This window comes from Pteronotus mesoamericanus, unplaced genomic scaffold, assembly GCF_021234165.1.
Source record: "Pteronotus mesoamericanus isolate MK-2021 breed Mesoamerican mustached bat unplaced genomic scaffold, CSHL_Meso_final contig_84, whole genome shotgun sequence".
Classification (NCBI taxonomy): Eukaryota; Metazoa; Chordata; class Mammalia; order Chiroptera; family Mormoopidae; genus Pteronotus; species Pteronotus mesoamericanus.
In genome coordinates, this window is record NW_026555267.1 from 7,438,925 (window position 1) to 7,455,330 (window position 16,406).

General features: G+C 36.6%; 1 protein-coding gene across 1 annotated transcript in view; it reads right to left on the reverse strand.

The window, feature by feature from the left end:
• The window catches only part of HSF5 (heat shock transcription factor 5), a 35,324-nt gene extending 19,661 nt beyond the window's left edge, over positions 1-15,663 (reverse strand). The window contains exons 1-3 of the mRNA XM_054585546.1: positions 15,018-15,663; positions 9,515-9,889; positions 1,090-1,187 (exon numbers count right to left, since the gene is read on the reverse strand). Coding sequence (XP_054441521.1) covers positions 1,090-1,187; positions 9,515-9,889; positions 15,018-15,663 — 1,119 coding nt within the window. The remainder of the gene's footprint in view (positions 1-1,089; positions 1,188-9,514; positions 9,890-15,017) is intronic.
• Positions 15,664-16,406: the final 743 nt, after the last annotated feature.

Consider the following 16,406-nt stretch of genomic DNA (forward strand, 5'->3'; position numbering starts at 1 on the left):
AAAAGGTCTTTAAAGATGTTTTTAATGATTTAAGACAACCATAATCAAGATACGAACACTGTCAAGAGTATCACCAGAAGGATTCAGAGGAGTGTCTGGATTCACAAACAAGAGCATCTAGTTTGTGTGACAGATAGGTTCCTCTAGTCAAGAGAAATAGACTGGACTATCATGATTGATGGTATTTGCCATTAAAAATGTCCAACTAAGCCCCCCGCATCTGATTCTATACTCTCCAAAGAACAATCTGATTATAATTTGACTTGCCATGTAGACTTTCTCAAAAAAAAAAAAAGAAAGAAAGAAAGAAAGAAAGAAAGAAAGAAACAGGAATGTTCTTTTGAGCACCGGAATGCCAACAGTAAGATATTCTCTTAAGAACAGAAGCTGTCTTGGCTACATGTAATCAAAAGCAAACACATAATTCCAATCTTTAAGCAATTATAGCATAAAATACAAAGCATAGACTTTAATTTTATCCTAGAAATATCAATTTAAAACAACTGCTTCATAATAAATAATGAGAAGATAACTGAAGTGCATTGTTTACAACATGGGTGCTGAAGGGGACCAGCACTTAAAATTCTTTCTTTTACATCCTTTTTTCTTCCCTAAAGAAAAAGTAATTATCCATGACATCTTGGAAGAATCTGTCATTTGGTGACCTATATATATACTTTTAGAGCTCATCTGGTATTCATTTTACCTTGGAAGAGCCTGGAACAGCATTGTTCCAACTAACTCTCCTATCTGTGCTGTGCAATTTTGGTAGCTACAAGTCTTATGAGACTACCGAGCACCTGAAATGTGGTTAGTGTGACTGAAGAACAAATTGTATTTAATTTTAATAAATGTTAATTAAAATAACCATATGTGGCTACTGTCTACTGTATTGGACAGTGCAGGCCTAGAAGAGTCCTCAGACATCATCTATATCAACTCTCCTTTTTAAAATTCAGAAAACTGAGGCCATAATCCACAGCTTACCTCTGGCTATTCATTAAGATAAAACTGCACTTTGAAATTCTCCAAGGTCAATACTGTTGCACCTGATACACAGAGTCTATGTCTTTTGTTTTAAGATCTTACCTGGAAGTAGTTGCAGTGTGCATAGGTAGAGGCAGTGGGAGTAACACAACTACTGAGAGCGTCCATGTGGGTAGAAGGAGAGCAACACTGTAACACAGCTGGAACAAATTCAAAATTGAAAATCCATCAACCAAAATAAACCTCTATAGCATTCAAGGTACTCTCCTTTTTCATATTTGAAAGAAAAAGCTTTCCTTTGCAGGTACAATAAAATATATTTAGTCCTGTTAGGTGTTATTGTTTGTTGAAAACATGATAATAAATTAATTTAAAAAGTCACCTAAAAGTATCATGTCTAGTTTTACAAATGATTTCTTTAGCACCTAAACACTTTGTTACTTTTCTAACCAAACAGTTATTCTTATTAAAAGTAATTTCTTTTTGTTGAAAATACCAGAACATATTTGGAATTCCCAAATAATTATTTCAATCATTTTAATAGTACCAGACATTTTGAGAAGGATGTGTTTTTAAGGATAAAATAAGTATGAAATACCCTCCCAACATTCCTATCATTATACAATGCATTCAGTGAGATCTATGCAAAATATGCCTTAACCATTTTAGACAAGTGGTTAGGGAATTGGATCCTAGTACCAGGACTGTCTGGCTTTGGAGCCCAGATCCAGAAATTTAATAGCTATAAAAATTTGAGCAGGTTAATCACTTTGGGCTTCGGTTCCTGCATCTAAATAGAATAGAGATAGTAATAGTACCTACCTCACATGTTTCTGTGAGGAATAAATGAGTTAATATGCATAAAGCACTGATAGCAGTACTGGCACACAGTAAGAAATCAATAAACAAATAGCTAACATTGCTATTATTTTAACTAAAAAAATACATTTTCCAAACTTACTCTTATAGCAAGGATACCATAAAAAGGCTGAACTGTTTATACTGGGATAGTTATACTTACAGATGCAGTCTTAATAATAGTTGAGCCTCCTCTTTTCCAAAGGGAGACTCTCTAGAATGAATGAGAATCACTTATTACATCATATTTTTGGATTAAACACAGGATGACATTCGTTGAGCACCTACTTGACTGCAGGCACAGTACTCGGTGCTTTACATATATCATCTCATTTAATCCAAACAACAACTGAATGAGGTATTAAGACTACTTTACAAAAATAAGGAAACTAAACCTCAAAGATATTAAATAATTTGCCAAAAGTCACAAAGCTGGCAGTCACAGATGCACTAATCAAACTCCAAAGCATGTGCCCTTGAATATACCACAATACTTCCCTCATTTCCTTTTTCCTAGAATGTACATTTTAATTTTACTTGAACTCTACTTGAATATTTTTAAGGTGTCTTTATGATAAGGTGCAACTTTCTCTTTTTATGTCCACATTTTTCATATTTCCAGTGTACTAATAAAATCACTAAGTAATCTAATTCCATAATCTTTGAAAGTAAATTAGCTCAAGTATTATAAAAATGCATTGAAATGCTTCCCTCTTTATTATTGACTACTGATATTTAAAATGTTGGCAGTTCATAAAGGTAGACTAGAAATAAATATTTTCTTATTATATCAATGGGCCATTTAAGGCTTTAAATTTTTCACATGAAAGGAAAAAATGGAAATAATGGACAGAATTCTAGTTCAGATATAGATATTATGAAGTCAAACTGTTGTCACTTCCAATATATGTTAGGCAAACAGGTTCTTACACTGTATCCTTAGAGGTTATTAAAATGTTTTGGATTTGAATTTGGTTTCCCAGGAGATTTGAAAGCATAAATGTCCTAAGAAATAATATAACTGAAAAAAAGCCATACACTGAGGAGGGGTCTGCAGGGTTTGCCAAAACTCTGGGGGGAAAAAAAAGCAAGGACTTTTTTTTACAGTTTTAACAGCTAAGGAAAACCGAGCCCCCTAGCGGCAGGAAAAAGACAGTCAGAAGCTATAGGTTTACACCCATCACGGCACCATCAGTGTTTAATTAAAAATAAATCAATGAAAGGTATTAGTTTTAATTATCTGATATTGCTATGTCTGACTCCAATGGTTAAAAACTACACATTTTAAATAGTTGTTAAAAGTGTACTTTAAAATTAATTTCTTGGAGAAATAAAATAGAATATACAACAGAGAAAATATTGCTAGATGATCACTGAGTTTGCTATCTAAGGAAACAGCAAAATAGTGAAATGTCCTTTAAAGAGTCCAGTGATGCCCTGGCTGGTGTGGCTTAGTGAGTTGAGCAGGTTGAGGGTTGGTGGCCTGTGAATAGAAAGGTCACTGGTTTGATTCCTGGTCAGGGCACACATCTGGGTTGCAGGCCAGGTCCCCAGCTGGGGATGTATGAGAGGCAACAGATCGATGTTTCTCTCCCTCTCTTTCTCCCTCTCTTCCCTTTCTCTAAAAAATAAATAGCACCTTTAAAAATACTTATAACATGTCTGGTAACAAATGGAAAGTAGAAAGTTACCTCATGAAAAAAAGAACTTGACTAGATAATCCAAAAAGATTTCTCAATGCCTATTTCCTTACCAGTGCAGTCTTTCTTTGTACAGTCAACAAAACAGAACAAAGCCAGCTATTATTAAGCTTATTGAATACAAAAACTTAGCTATAGAAATGCAACTGTCTCCTTGATACACGACAAATTAATCTAGTGTGTATTATGAGTTTATTACTATGTCCTAAAACACACATAAAAAACTTCCAGTGTCTTGCTGAAGGCAGGGGTAAGCCATTAAATTGCAATTAGGATGAAAAAGTGGAAAAATGAACAAGATTCTATTTCAGATATAAATATGAAGTTGATTACATTTTTAAAACAATTCTAGTATTTAAAAAAAGCCAGATTACTAAAAATTATCGAAAGGTACACTTTTTTAAATAAAAAAAGGTAAACATTTTCATTCTCACTATAAGTTAGGAAAACAAGTTCATATACTTTATCCCATGAAGGTAACTCAAATATATAATTAAAATGGTTTGAACTTGAATCCACTCCAAAACAGTACAGTGTCAACAGTGAGAATATGCCCAATATAAATTCTCAGAAGAAAAACATCCTACTGATAAATTTAATTTCAAGATAAATTACTATAGCAACTAGAACCCCAATATCTCCTTATTTGTGATGAGGTAAAGAAAAGGTCATCTGGGCATATTCCCAAAAGAAGTGAAAGCAGAACAGATATTTGTGCATCCATGCAGCAGCATTATTCAAATAGCCAAAAGGTAAAAGCAGTGCACTGTCTACTAACAGAGGAACAGATAAACAAAATGTAGTACATACATACAATGGGAAACCATTCGGCATTAAAAAGGAGGGAAATTTTGAAACATGTTACATCAGTGAACCCTAAAGATATTATACTAAGTGAAATAAGCCAATTACAACAGGAAAAATATTGTATGAGTCTTCTTATATGAGGTTCCCACAGTTGTCAAATCCTTCAAGACAGAAAGTAGAATGGTGGTTGCCAGGAGCTAGGAGAAGAGGAGAATGTGAAGTTGGTGTTTAACGGGTATGGCGTTTCAGTTGTGAAAGAAGAAAAAGTTCTGGCGGTGGATGGTAGCTATGCTAGTATAGCAATGTGGATGTATTTAATGCGACAAAACTGTACACTTAAAAATGGTTTAAATGGTAAATTCTATGTTATGTATATTTTACCTCAATAAAAAGAAAGGCAAACAATAATTGTGCCTTTCTTTAGTTTCTTCCGGCAGCTAAAGAGAACTTCCTGGTGTATCTATGGCAAAATCCCTCTTTCCATAAGAACAAAATCAGGCCTTTTCAGAGAAACTAACAAAACAGACTACCTGAGCACAGGAGTAACAGCATCAGAAGCCTAAAGATCAAATTTTAGAATTTAAATGTGCTTTAAAATAAGAAGCAACTTTTTGCCCAAGAGTCAATTCAAAATTTTTTTAAATGATGATATGTATTTTTCAATAAAAAATTTAAAAATCTTATGTACCTTGGGGGGAAATGTATATTATTACATATTATTTAGGCTCATTCGAAAGATAGCTTCTGAACTATTTTATCCTTTATATGTATTATTTTAAATTTTATAGTCTGTTCATATATATTAATTCATTTAATTCCTGACCCAAACAATTGTTGCCACTTTATAGAAAGGGAAATTGAAGCTGAGTGATATGAAATAAGCTGCTGAAGGTCATGGTGGATGATTAACTGCAAAGCCGAGACTAGAATGATTCCATTCCATTCAATAAGTTATTTACTAAGGGCCCAGTATAGCCAAGCACTATACTATGTTAGATGTAGGCAGGTACAGAAATGAATTAAAGGGAGACCCGCTCTTCAAAGGCTCCAGACAGGACCTCCCACTCTAGCAGGTGAAGTATGTGCTCTGCTTGAGCAGGGTGAGTCAATATATAACCCAGGACAATCCCACTGCCACCAGTAGCATAGAAGGGAAGGTCCCTCCACCATTCTCTGTTGTCTACCCTATTTGGGAGTAACTAACTCAGGGGAAGAGATATACCAGGAAAGAGTCCTCCAAAAGCAAAGCAAAACAAAATTTCCATCTTTGTTTGAGAGGCAGGCAGGCAGGCAGGCAGCAGGGCAGTGCCCAAAAGAATGGACTATTGAGTCAGTTTGCCCTGACTCTGCCTCGTTGTGCTTCAAATTCCTAATCTATAAAATTAAATAATTATATTTCCTATTTTATAAGGTTGCTGTGATGATTAAGTGAATTAACATTTGGAAGGTATTCAGAACAGTGTGTGTTCATAGTGATTGCTATATAAATATCTGTCAAATAAAAACATGAGATGAAGGGAATCTATAAATTGCTAATCACTGCTTTGAATTTAAAACTTAACTTTGAAAAAAGACAAAGTTGATTTTGAGTCAATGCATCATTATAACATTAGTCAAAGGAAAAGAATTCCTCAATACAGGATTCTCTCTCTATATAAGTATGAATATATTAATATTCCTATATTTGTTCAAATAATAGAGAATGAGTAAAATAAAAAGGTCTAAAATGAAGTTTTATTTTAAAAGGGAATTAAATTAGAGCAGCACACTATGAAAATAACATCAAAGGAAAAAAACTGAATTCAAAGTAGGGCAAAAGTACAAAGAGTCAGCAAATACTAGATCTACATTTTGTCTTTGAAGGAGTGATGAGTTAAAAAATAGGCAATGTTAGGCAAAGAAAGCATACATTCAAGAGAGGAATGAAAAATGTAAGAAATTATTCAGATGAGTCATTTTATAAGTCAGTCTGATGGCAATTTTTTTAGTCTCAATGTTTGGTTTTACTAGAGGAATTAATTTATGAAATATAACAAAATTCAGAATTTACTGATTATGCCAGATCCAGGTGTATTTTCAATATAATTATTAAATGAAATTGGATGTTGTTTTTTACTAAAATTTGATCAAAACTCCAAGACATATAGCTCATTCCAAAAGGATTTAAGTATGACCATTTTCCAAAATTAGTTACTTAATTAGGACTTACACAGCTGGATTTGGGAGTGTTTGTTATTGTGCCTCTGAGAATAATACTCTATTTAACTTTGGTAAAGTTATTTGTAATATTCTTCATAAATAAGTATTTATAAGTTATTGGTTAAATTGCTTACTCCTTTTTCCTTCCTTTACCTAAAGTGTGAAAGAATTAAGTACTTGTACAGTATTTTTATGGCACTTTCTTTTCCATAGTAGGTCTTCTGTATTTAACAGTACAACTTTTGTTTATGTAGTACTTCAGAATGTTCAAAACAGTTTGCCTATATTATATCAAAGAACTACTCTATGTATTAGAAGTCTTCATGAGATCATGAGATTTCTCATAACCTCAGAAACTCTATAATCATTTCAATTATCCTTATTAAGAGACAAAACAGCCCTGACTAGTGTGGCTCACTGGATTGAATGCCAGCTTGCGAACCAAACGGTTGCTGGTTCAATTCCCAGTCAGGGCACATGCCTGGGTTGCAGACCAGGTCCCCGGCACGGGGCACACGAGAGGCAACCACACTTCTATGTTTCTCTCCCTCTTTTTCTCACACCCTTCCCCTCTCTCTAAAAATAAAATCTATAAAAAAAAGGCAAAACAAAAATTCGGATAACACAAGATTCTATTTCATATGCACTGCACACTATCAAAACATCAGCAGCACTTACTTGTCCTTTTAATGTTTCTTTCCTAGTCTTTACCTTGAACTCTAGGAGATGATTTTCAAATCGTAAATTTATATCCAAGCTAACATAAAATATTTTTAAGTAACGTATCCTAAATCATATTTTAACAACTAGTATTTCTATAATGAATGAATATTATTAACTGTTTATAATGTTTTCTGATAAATAATACATACCTGATTCTCATAAAATTTAGAACTATGAGTTTCCAAGAGGATTGTGTGGAATTTGGAATATATTTTCCCATGGAAACAACATCATACAGGCTAGTTTGACTCCTGAGCCAGACTATAACAATCTTTACCTTAAGTGTAGGACTAATGGCAATATAGAACTTAACCACCATATCTAATATGTCTGTTAAAAATGCCTCTAAAATTCCAAATTGAAAGGCCAAGCACATTTGTACATCTCTCTGCTACAGTCCTTCCAAATTTCAACTCCCCAGAAATTTTTGAGTCTTTAATGTTTTAGGAGGAGAGTTTGGAGTGGGGTTAGTAAAGGAAAGAGCAACATTTATTGGTAAAAGGAGGGGAGGTAAGGTTACTCTTTAGTTTATGGGCTACAGAGTATAAAGCAAGTATTAGGAAGACTATATAAAGCAGGCTAGGAAGACAAACTGTATGTATATATTCTACAAATACAGGGAATGCAGCCAAAATTATAATGTAGAGAGCCATGCCTAATGTGTTTATTAAAACATTGGGTTAAACTCACTAATAAAAATCTGACCCTATTTGTTGCTATACATAAGATATATAACTTATAACATGAAATCAGTCATCTGTTTTTAAAGATCACATATATAGTTTTGTTCTTCCATGATATAGCTGACAATCTGGAAAAATACTCAGCCTCAACCTTTTTCTATATAAAAAGGTAAAAACACTTAATTTCTAATAGGCAAAATGATTAAAAGTGTTAAATCATCCTTATTCCATATAATCCCTTCCCCCTTTTCTTCTCAACTCCATCCACAAAAACAGTGGTAGATCAAAAAAATCTATAAAACCCAATTTAAACTCTGGTTTTATTATTTTAATATTATTAAAGTTAAATGCCTTGGGAAAATAAAGCAATCCCTTTTACTACTATATTTAGGTAGAATGTAATGAACCCACGTCAAAAGAATATAGTTGGATATTACAACTAGAAAAAGTTGGATATTACAGCTAGAAAATAGTGAGCACTGTTACAAATAGGATAGTTAACCAGATTTATAACATTTAAAAGGCAACAAGTTATTTAATTCCCTTATCTAATTCACATTCCTTCCATTTATTTTAGCTTTTGATATCATCCTACCTGAGAGAAATAGTCTAACAAGTACCTCTAGAGATTGCTTCCTCATCTACATATCGTGAGTAAATTAATATTCCTAGAGTCTTAATTCACAGGGCAAAGAAATGCTCCTTTCTTCTCTCCTTGATCTTTTCTGAAAGCCTTGACCCTTGTCTTGTTTTTATGGCCCCATTTCATCACTGTGTAAAGCACACTACATGATGAAACACACACTTCAGCTATGGTGCTTCTGCAAAATAGAATATACAGTTGAATAAAACAGTAGGGATATTGTCTTGCCAAAATGTATTTTCGCTTCCCTCCCCCACAAACAAGACCCCTAGAAACTAAACAGATGGTCACTAGCACAAGAATTCCCAATCAGGGCCTTGAGATCTACCAGTATGTCTTCAGTGCCCTTGGTTGAGATCTCAGTCAGTTGTCATTGTCAGGTTATCCTCTTTGCTATTCCCCAGTTCTTAGTTGGCTGAATTAACACTGCAGGGACCATACTGTCAAACCATACCATCGCGTTTTTACTAAAAGAATATAATTTAGTTTTAAGAGATGGAGAGCATACTCTTTTATTAAACTTCATTACTGAGATACTAAAATGATTTCATTATGAGGTAATCTCACCTATAAAACTATATTAAATGTTTAATATGTATGTAATTAAAACGAATAATTCTGCCCCAAGGATAGAGTTATAGCAAGGTTCAGTGTACTAAGTCTTAATTTCATTAGTAGGACACATTTTAAAGACACAAAAGTTTCACTAAAAACATACACCAACAGAATTTTCACAATCCTTAAGAATATGTGAAATTTTATATGTTACTTAAAAATGTTTTGATGAGAAATCTTTGATATTTCTTAGGTGTATATTCCTAGCATTTCTGTTTAAGCATGAAGAAATGCATTTAAAAATATAAATGCTGCTTATAAAGTACCTTAAGAGAAGCCATTGAACTTGAATTTCTCACCTGTTGGATAGTAGGCTTGGGAGTACTGTGCTGAGGGTGTGTAGTTACTATACTTTTGAGAGGAGCTGACCATTGTTTGAGGACCTTGCTGAACATGTACAGATGTGGTGCTGGGCTGCAGGGTATAGGTAACTTCAGTTGGAAACCTCTGCAGTACAGGAAATGGAACCCCTTTATCTGAAAAAGTGGGAGACGTTTCTACTTGTCCTGGGTGCATTCCAAGGGAGTTCTGCCATGTTCTAGGAGGAATCGGGGTCCGATCTAACCCTTTCAGAGAGAAAGTATTGTGGTTGTGGGATGAAGTTGATACGTAGGAATAAGGAGACAGACTGTCTCGCCGGAATGACCGATGAAATTGTCCTACAGCCACTGGTCCTGCATAAAAAAGGAAGAGTACATTTATTAATTTTACACTACACCCCTGGATGTAGGAAACCAAAAGACAAAAAATACATACTGCTCTTCACCTATGAAATGTTAAGTTTTCAGTCATTTTTAACACAAAAGAAATTAAGTATTGTAAAAACAAGTTCAAAATCCAGAATAAGAGATTACATCTATATTGCTGAAAAAATAATTGAACTTTTATTTGGTCTCAATATGACTGTCATAATGTGGCAAAACTGTAAAATTAAACGGAATGCTAAACCAAATATTCAATGTTAAAAGCCTTTTATAAATTATTTAGTTATCTTAACCTTTGACCTCAGTTGATAGACCCTAATTTTTCCAATCTGTAAGCCACTTCCTAGAAGCTTTAGAAATTCCATTCTGTCTTTCAAATCATTTAGGAAACTTAATAACAGGCACACAAATAAGCATATATATATATATATATATATATATAAAAATATAAATTTCTTTCTCATGTATACACAAACACACACATGCACATATAAATAAATAAATAAATATATAAAAGAAATAAGTATGGACCAGGCCCTGGCCAGGTAGCTCAGTTGGTTGGAGCATCATCTTGATACGCAAGGTTGTGGGTTCAATCCCTGGTCAGGGCACATGGAATAATCAACCAATGGATGAATGCATAAATAAGTGGAAGAACAAATTGATGTCTCTCTCTCCCTTCTTCTCTCTCTCTCTCTAAAGTCAAAAATATTTTTTATAAGTGCAGAACAGATAAAAATTATAATTTTTATAATTTTTAACATTTATTAAAATGTTAAACCAAAAAGATATTTAACATTTTTTGCTCCCTTTCAATTTTTTATTAAAAAACAATAATCTTTGCAGAAAAGTCAAGCCTGAAAACTTTGACTTAGTTCTCTTCTTCATTCCTTAAATCAATCAATAATTTTCCATAGTCTTTTTATTTTTTTCTTCAGAGTATCTCTAGTGATGCCCCTTCCTAGATATCAGTGACTCTCAAATACTGTAAAACCTCTGAGTCACCTGAAGAGTTTGTTAAAAATCCAAATACTCAGGCCCAGAAACTCTGATTATTTGCTTTCTTTGCTCTAGAAAGGTAGAAAAGAATTAAAAAGAGGGTATGAGGAAGAGAAAGGGCAATACTATGTAATAAGGAAAAGGAAAATATAAATGTTACAATCTGGACTTATTTTATAGGGTGGGTTCTTGAACATAAACAAAGCTAGTCCAATTTATTCCTAGAGAGGACTTTATGTATTAAATTATGTGGTTCACAAATGCCATTCAATTTGTTTCGTTAAACAAATCTATAAAACAGAGGGAAAGTTTAATTTATATGTTACTCATCTGTTAAAGCACATAGTGAAAAAAGACACTCAAATACTTACTTTTTCAAATAGTTAACCTGCAACCCCATTCTACATGTTACACTCGATTCGTTTTATTTCTATGGTGTTTGGTTCCTCCAAAGAATAAAGTATTAGGGAGTAGTTCCTAACTACTTCTGCTTTGGCCCTACCTGACTTGAATTGAGTTTTGCTCAAATAAACTCTTATGAAAGTAATAAAATTGAAAAAAGCATTAATGCCAAAAATAAACAAATATATACATACAAATACACAAAATAATTTCTGAAACCCTGGAAATCAAAAGCTCTAAACCTAATGGGGGAAAAAAAATCTTAGTTTCAAAGATTGTACTTAAATGATATAGCTCTTAAAAACCACTTTTCCTCTTTTCCTTTAAAGTACAAAAAATAGTTTTTATGTTACTTGACTAGCAATTCCATATGTATACACACTGTGAACTCACCATTGACAATTCTTTCTTTTAAAACTTAGAAACATTTTTTGTTCTTCACAACAGGTATTTCTGAGGTCCAAAACTACTCAATACTTGATTATGCCTCAGACGTTTCATGTGCTAAAACTACATATTGCTACAGTGTGCAATAGCTCACTAATCCTTTTTCTTCCCTCTTTAAAGTTAAGCTGTTGATGAATTTTCAGACTGTCAATAATTTAAGCAGTTTATTAAAGAATTCTCTACTTTGATTTCTCAGTTTCTGGTTTAGATCTGAATTAAAACATAAATTCTACTTCTATCAAGATAAATTCTGAATGATGGCAAAGTATTTACATATTTTAGATGCTGCTAACAGAAAATCACTGTTAGGATTAGGAGAACATTCCTTTAGCCCTGGCTGGTGTGGTTCAGTGGATTGAGCACCAGCCTGTAAACCTAAGGGTCATTGGTTCAATTCCTAGTCAGGGCACATGCCTGAATCGCAGGCCAGGCCCCCAGTAGCAGGAATGCGAGAGGCAACCAAACATTGATGCTTCTCTCCCTCTCTTTCTCCCTCCCTTCTCCTCTGTCTAAAAATAAATAAATAAAATCTTTAAGGGGGAAAAAAAAAGAACATTCCTTTAAATCTGTTTTTTGAAATAAAAATTTAAGACATGTTCAGCTCTTAATTTATTCTTCTCTTAAGGATTACCTCATAGCATTCCATTCCAACTTTACAGATCATCACCTATGTCTTCAGAATAACTTTAAGATACATTTGGCAAAGTTTAAGTCCAGAATTTGGGAAATGTAAGGCAGGATGAATTTCTGTTCTTAGAAATTGTATTCCTCCTGTGTAAATGAACTTGAACTAATCAATCCCCAAGTAAAGAACTTGCCTCCTGTCCAAAACCTGTCTCTTTAGAGCTTGGTAGCCCCAGGCAAAGATAGATTAACTACTCCTCAGACTTGTTATGTTACTTAGTTTAGAAAGTTTTAACAAATATTTTAAAAATTACCACTAAAAGTAAATAAATAATAAAGTAAAATGCAAGAATAAAAACAATTGCCACTAAAAACAAAATAATAAAAGTGAACGAACAAATAAAGAAAAAATGTGTGATCCTCACATTTCTTATCAAGACATTCACAAAAAAGTAAAAAGGACAGCTGGCTCAAGGATTTAGATAAGGGAACTAGATCCTAAAACAAAGGATTGTACCGTAAGAGAGACAGCAGTATTCAAACCCTAAACTGAAGTAGAACACTAAAAACAAATGGAAACTAAGAAGTATCAGTATAGTAAAGCATATAACGAAAACAATTAAAGCAGAATAAAAATTAAATGAGGAAAAATAGAGGAGCTAAGGACTTAGAATATGGAATTAAAGCAAAACAAAATTGGGCCAATATTCTTGAACTTAGAATTGCATTCCACCCAAGCTAGTAACACTATTCCCTAGTGAACAAAGCGTGGTATAGGCAATCCATATCTGACACACTTTATGTTCATACCAACAGGCAGAATGGTTAAAAAACAAAATTCATGAAAACTACAATCATCTAGGTATATATGGATTAATGTATTATTTATACTGGAAAGATATGAATTGCATGTTTTTCAACAAATAATCTTTAAAAGTGCTGGTCAACTGAAATAGAAGTGAAGAAAATCCGATCCTAGATAGCTCTTGTATTTCCTCAGTTCAAATGGACTCTATCGTTAGAATACAATTAGATTTAAGATACATGACGGAAAAAGAAAATCAGAGAAGAGAAAAAGGAAAGCAAGACTTGGTTTTTATGTTTATACATATGCACGTATGTTTCTTTGTTTGAAGTGGGTATCCTAATTCTCTCAGGAACCCATCTTCACGTCTTTTTTCCTTGTGCTCACTAGACACACAACCTGAATACCAAACATCCATGGCAGAGTCTGCTAAGGGTATGCCATGGTATTGTCTCCCATTGCCTTTCCCCATTCGATTCCCCACCAAAATCAATGCCCATCATATGGAAGTAGCTTAATATTCCTTCAGAATTCCTTTAGAACATTCCTATGCCACTGCTACGTTTCCAGCTTGTTACTAGAACTCTAACCTAATCCCTAATCTTCTAAACTCCACAGACACAACCTAATCCCTTCTAAATTCCAAACCAACAAAGTGCTGCCTCATTCATAACTCTGGGCTTAGGTTAAATTGAACACAGCGTTACTTTTATTTGTATATTTTTAAAGTTTTCCCTAACTGAAAAGTAACCTAGAAATCTTTATGTTAAATCTATGTTAACATGCTGAAAATGTTTCTATTACTCCCCTACTTGAAGGTAAGGCATGAATTCTCAGCATTATGTCCTGTTACTTTCTGGGAGTTCATACCATAGCCTTAAACAGAGAAGGGGAATACTGCCACTCTCACCTTCCTGGAAGAAAGGGAAGAGCATCGGAAGTCAAGTTTATAAAATAATTTTCTACCCCAGAGAATTTCTGAACTTTTAGTAAATACGTATGTATAAATACAAAGTTTTTCAAATACTGAAAGATTATAGCCAATAGTCAAAAATTCAAAGGCCATAAATGTGAGCTTCCTAAAATTCTTTGTAACTAAAACTTGACAGCTGAAAAGTCATTTTCTCTTTACATGTGTCCAACCATAACCTCTTAAAACAAGCATCATCTCTCACTAGCTACAGTGAAAGAACAGTTAAGCCAATTCATCCCGCATAGGAACAATATCTGGTTAACAATAAAATGTTCCTTTTTGCTCTTAAGATACATAAACGATTTCTTATCATTCTATGCATTACTTGGAGCCTAAAATACGATTATCGTCAGAACATTTCTTTCAAGATTTCTTAGTTTGTCACTTGGTGGAAGACGGCGTGTCTCTTCAAGGGCAAACTTCCACTCACAGTACTTTGTTCACTTTCTCTTGGTTGGTATAAATGGTCCAAGTCTTCCTTGAAGCACCAAGTGGCCCGGTGCTTCCACAAGGGGCCACTTATTCTAGATGCTCACGTCTCATGAAGGTAAGTGACGGAGATAAGGAGCTGAGGAGGGGTGCGGGAAGGGTGGACAGAGAGTGAAAAGCAGAGGTCCCTGTGGCTGCTAGTGGACACAGAAGGGACTAAATGCCTACACTTTCCAGAGCAGGCGGGTGCTGGTGCTAGGGACAACAATGCGGGTGACGCGCCCGGTGAGGATCCTGGGTGCATTCCAGATACCTCAAACATGAGGAGGGCGTGCGACAATGTCTTGGCAGTGACAGTTGCCCCCTGAGCCCATGTGCCCTGCGGTGGGCGAGGACCGAGTAGGTCCAACAGGACTCACCGTGCGGCTCGGGCCGGGGTCCTGAGGGCGGCGACGGCTCCTGGTGCTGCAGTGGGGAGGTGGAGGCGGAGGCCGAGGCCGAGGCCGAGGCCGAGGCCGCGGAGGCGGATGCCGACGTGATGAGGAGCCTCTGGAAGCGGTTGGGCGGGCGGCAGGGCACCTTCAGGCCGGCCGCCAGCTTGGCCTTGTTGGCGCTGGTGAGCCTCTTGAGGTGCACGAGCAGCTGCGGCTGGTCGCGGCGGAAGTGCGGGCTGTGGAAATGGTGGAGCGGCCCATCGCCCGCCGGCCCGCCACCCCCCGGCCCCGGCCCGGGACCCGCAGCGCCCGGCCCGCCCAGCACCACCTTGCGGAAGCCGTAGAGGTTGAGCTGGCGGATGAAGCTGGTGAAGTTGGTGGTTTTGAAGAGCTCGGGCTCAGCCCCAGCACCCCCGACGCCCCCGCTGCCCGCAGCGCCCCCGCTGCCGACTCCAGCTCCCGCCCCGGGCGGGCTGAGCAGTTCCGCCTCGAAGAGCGGCTGGTCGATGAGCAGCCCCTCGCCGCGGCCGTCCCAGCGAATCGAGCGGTACCGAGGGCTGTTCACCAACCGCCACAGTTTGGCGGGGAAGTTGTTGGGGTTGATGGGGGTGGAGAGCAGCGTCTCCTCCATCGCCCCCGCCTGGGCCCTGGGCCTCGCCCCACCGAGTCCGGCTCTCCTGCCCCCGTTCTCGATCCCCCAGGCCTTCGCTTTGCCCTGCCCCCTCCTGCCAGCTCCCGGCCTTCACGGACCTGGGGACCGTTGGCGTACGAGCCCCGATGCGCCTTCCAGCGCGGCCAATGGGGCCTCGAGTTCCCACCACGCGCCGGGAGGAGGTGCCAGCCGGCCTGCACCCTCGGCGCAGCACACCCAGCACACCCGGCCCGAAGGGTGCCGTCGCCTCGACCACGTGCGGCAGTGCGGGATGAGTGGGGTGTGACGGAAGAAAGTCACATTCCCTCGGACTGCCACCTTGGGCTGGAAATTGCTGCCCACCAGGTAGGGTTAAATCCTGCAAAGAAATGAGCCCAATTATCCATCATGGAATACTAAGATTCCTTTACTTCACTATAGCCAGCATGTGGGGAGTTAGAGTCTGGGAAGCGTGCATTTGGCAGTACATAGTCAATCGTTCTTGAGAACAAAGGGCCTAACTTGGTAGTCTTAGTACTAACAATTGAATTGTTCATCCGTCCAAATAAAAATGATGGTGGTGGTAGGGTAGTATCCTGAGTAAAAAAATTCACCTTTTAGATAGCATTTTATATATTTTTAAATTCACTTTTAAGCGAGGATTTTTCTCACAACAATCTACTCAAGGTGAGATAAAAACTGAAGAGAAGGGAGCGAGGAGAATATAGGCACAATCCTTTGTG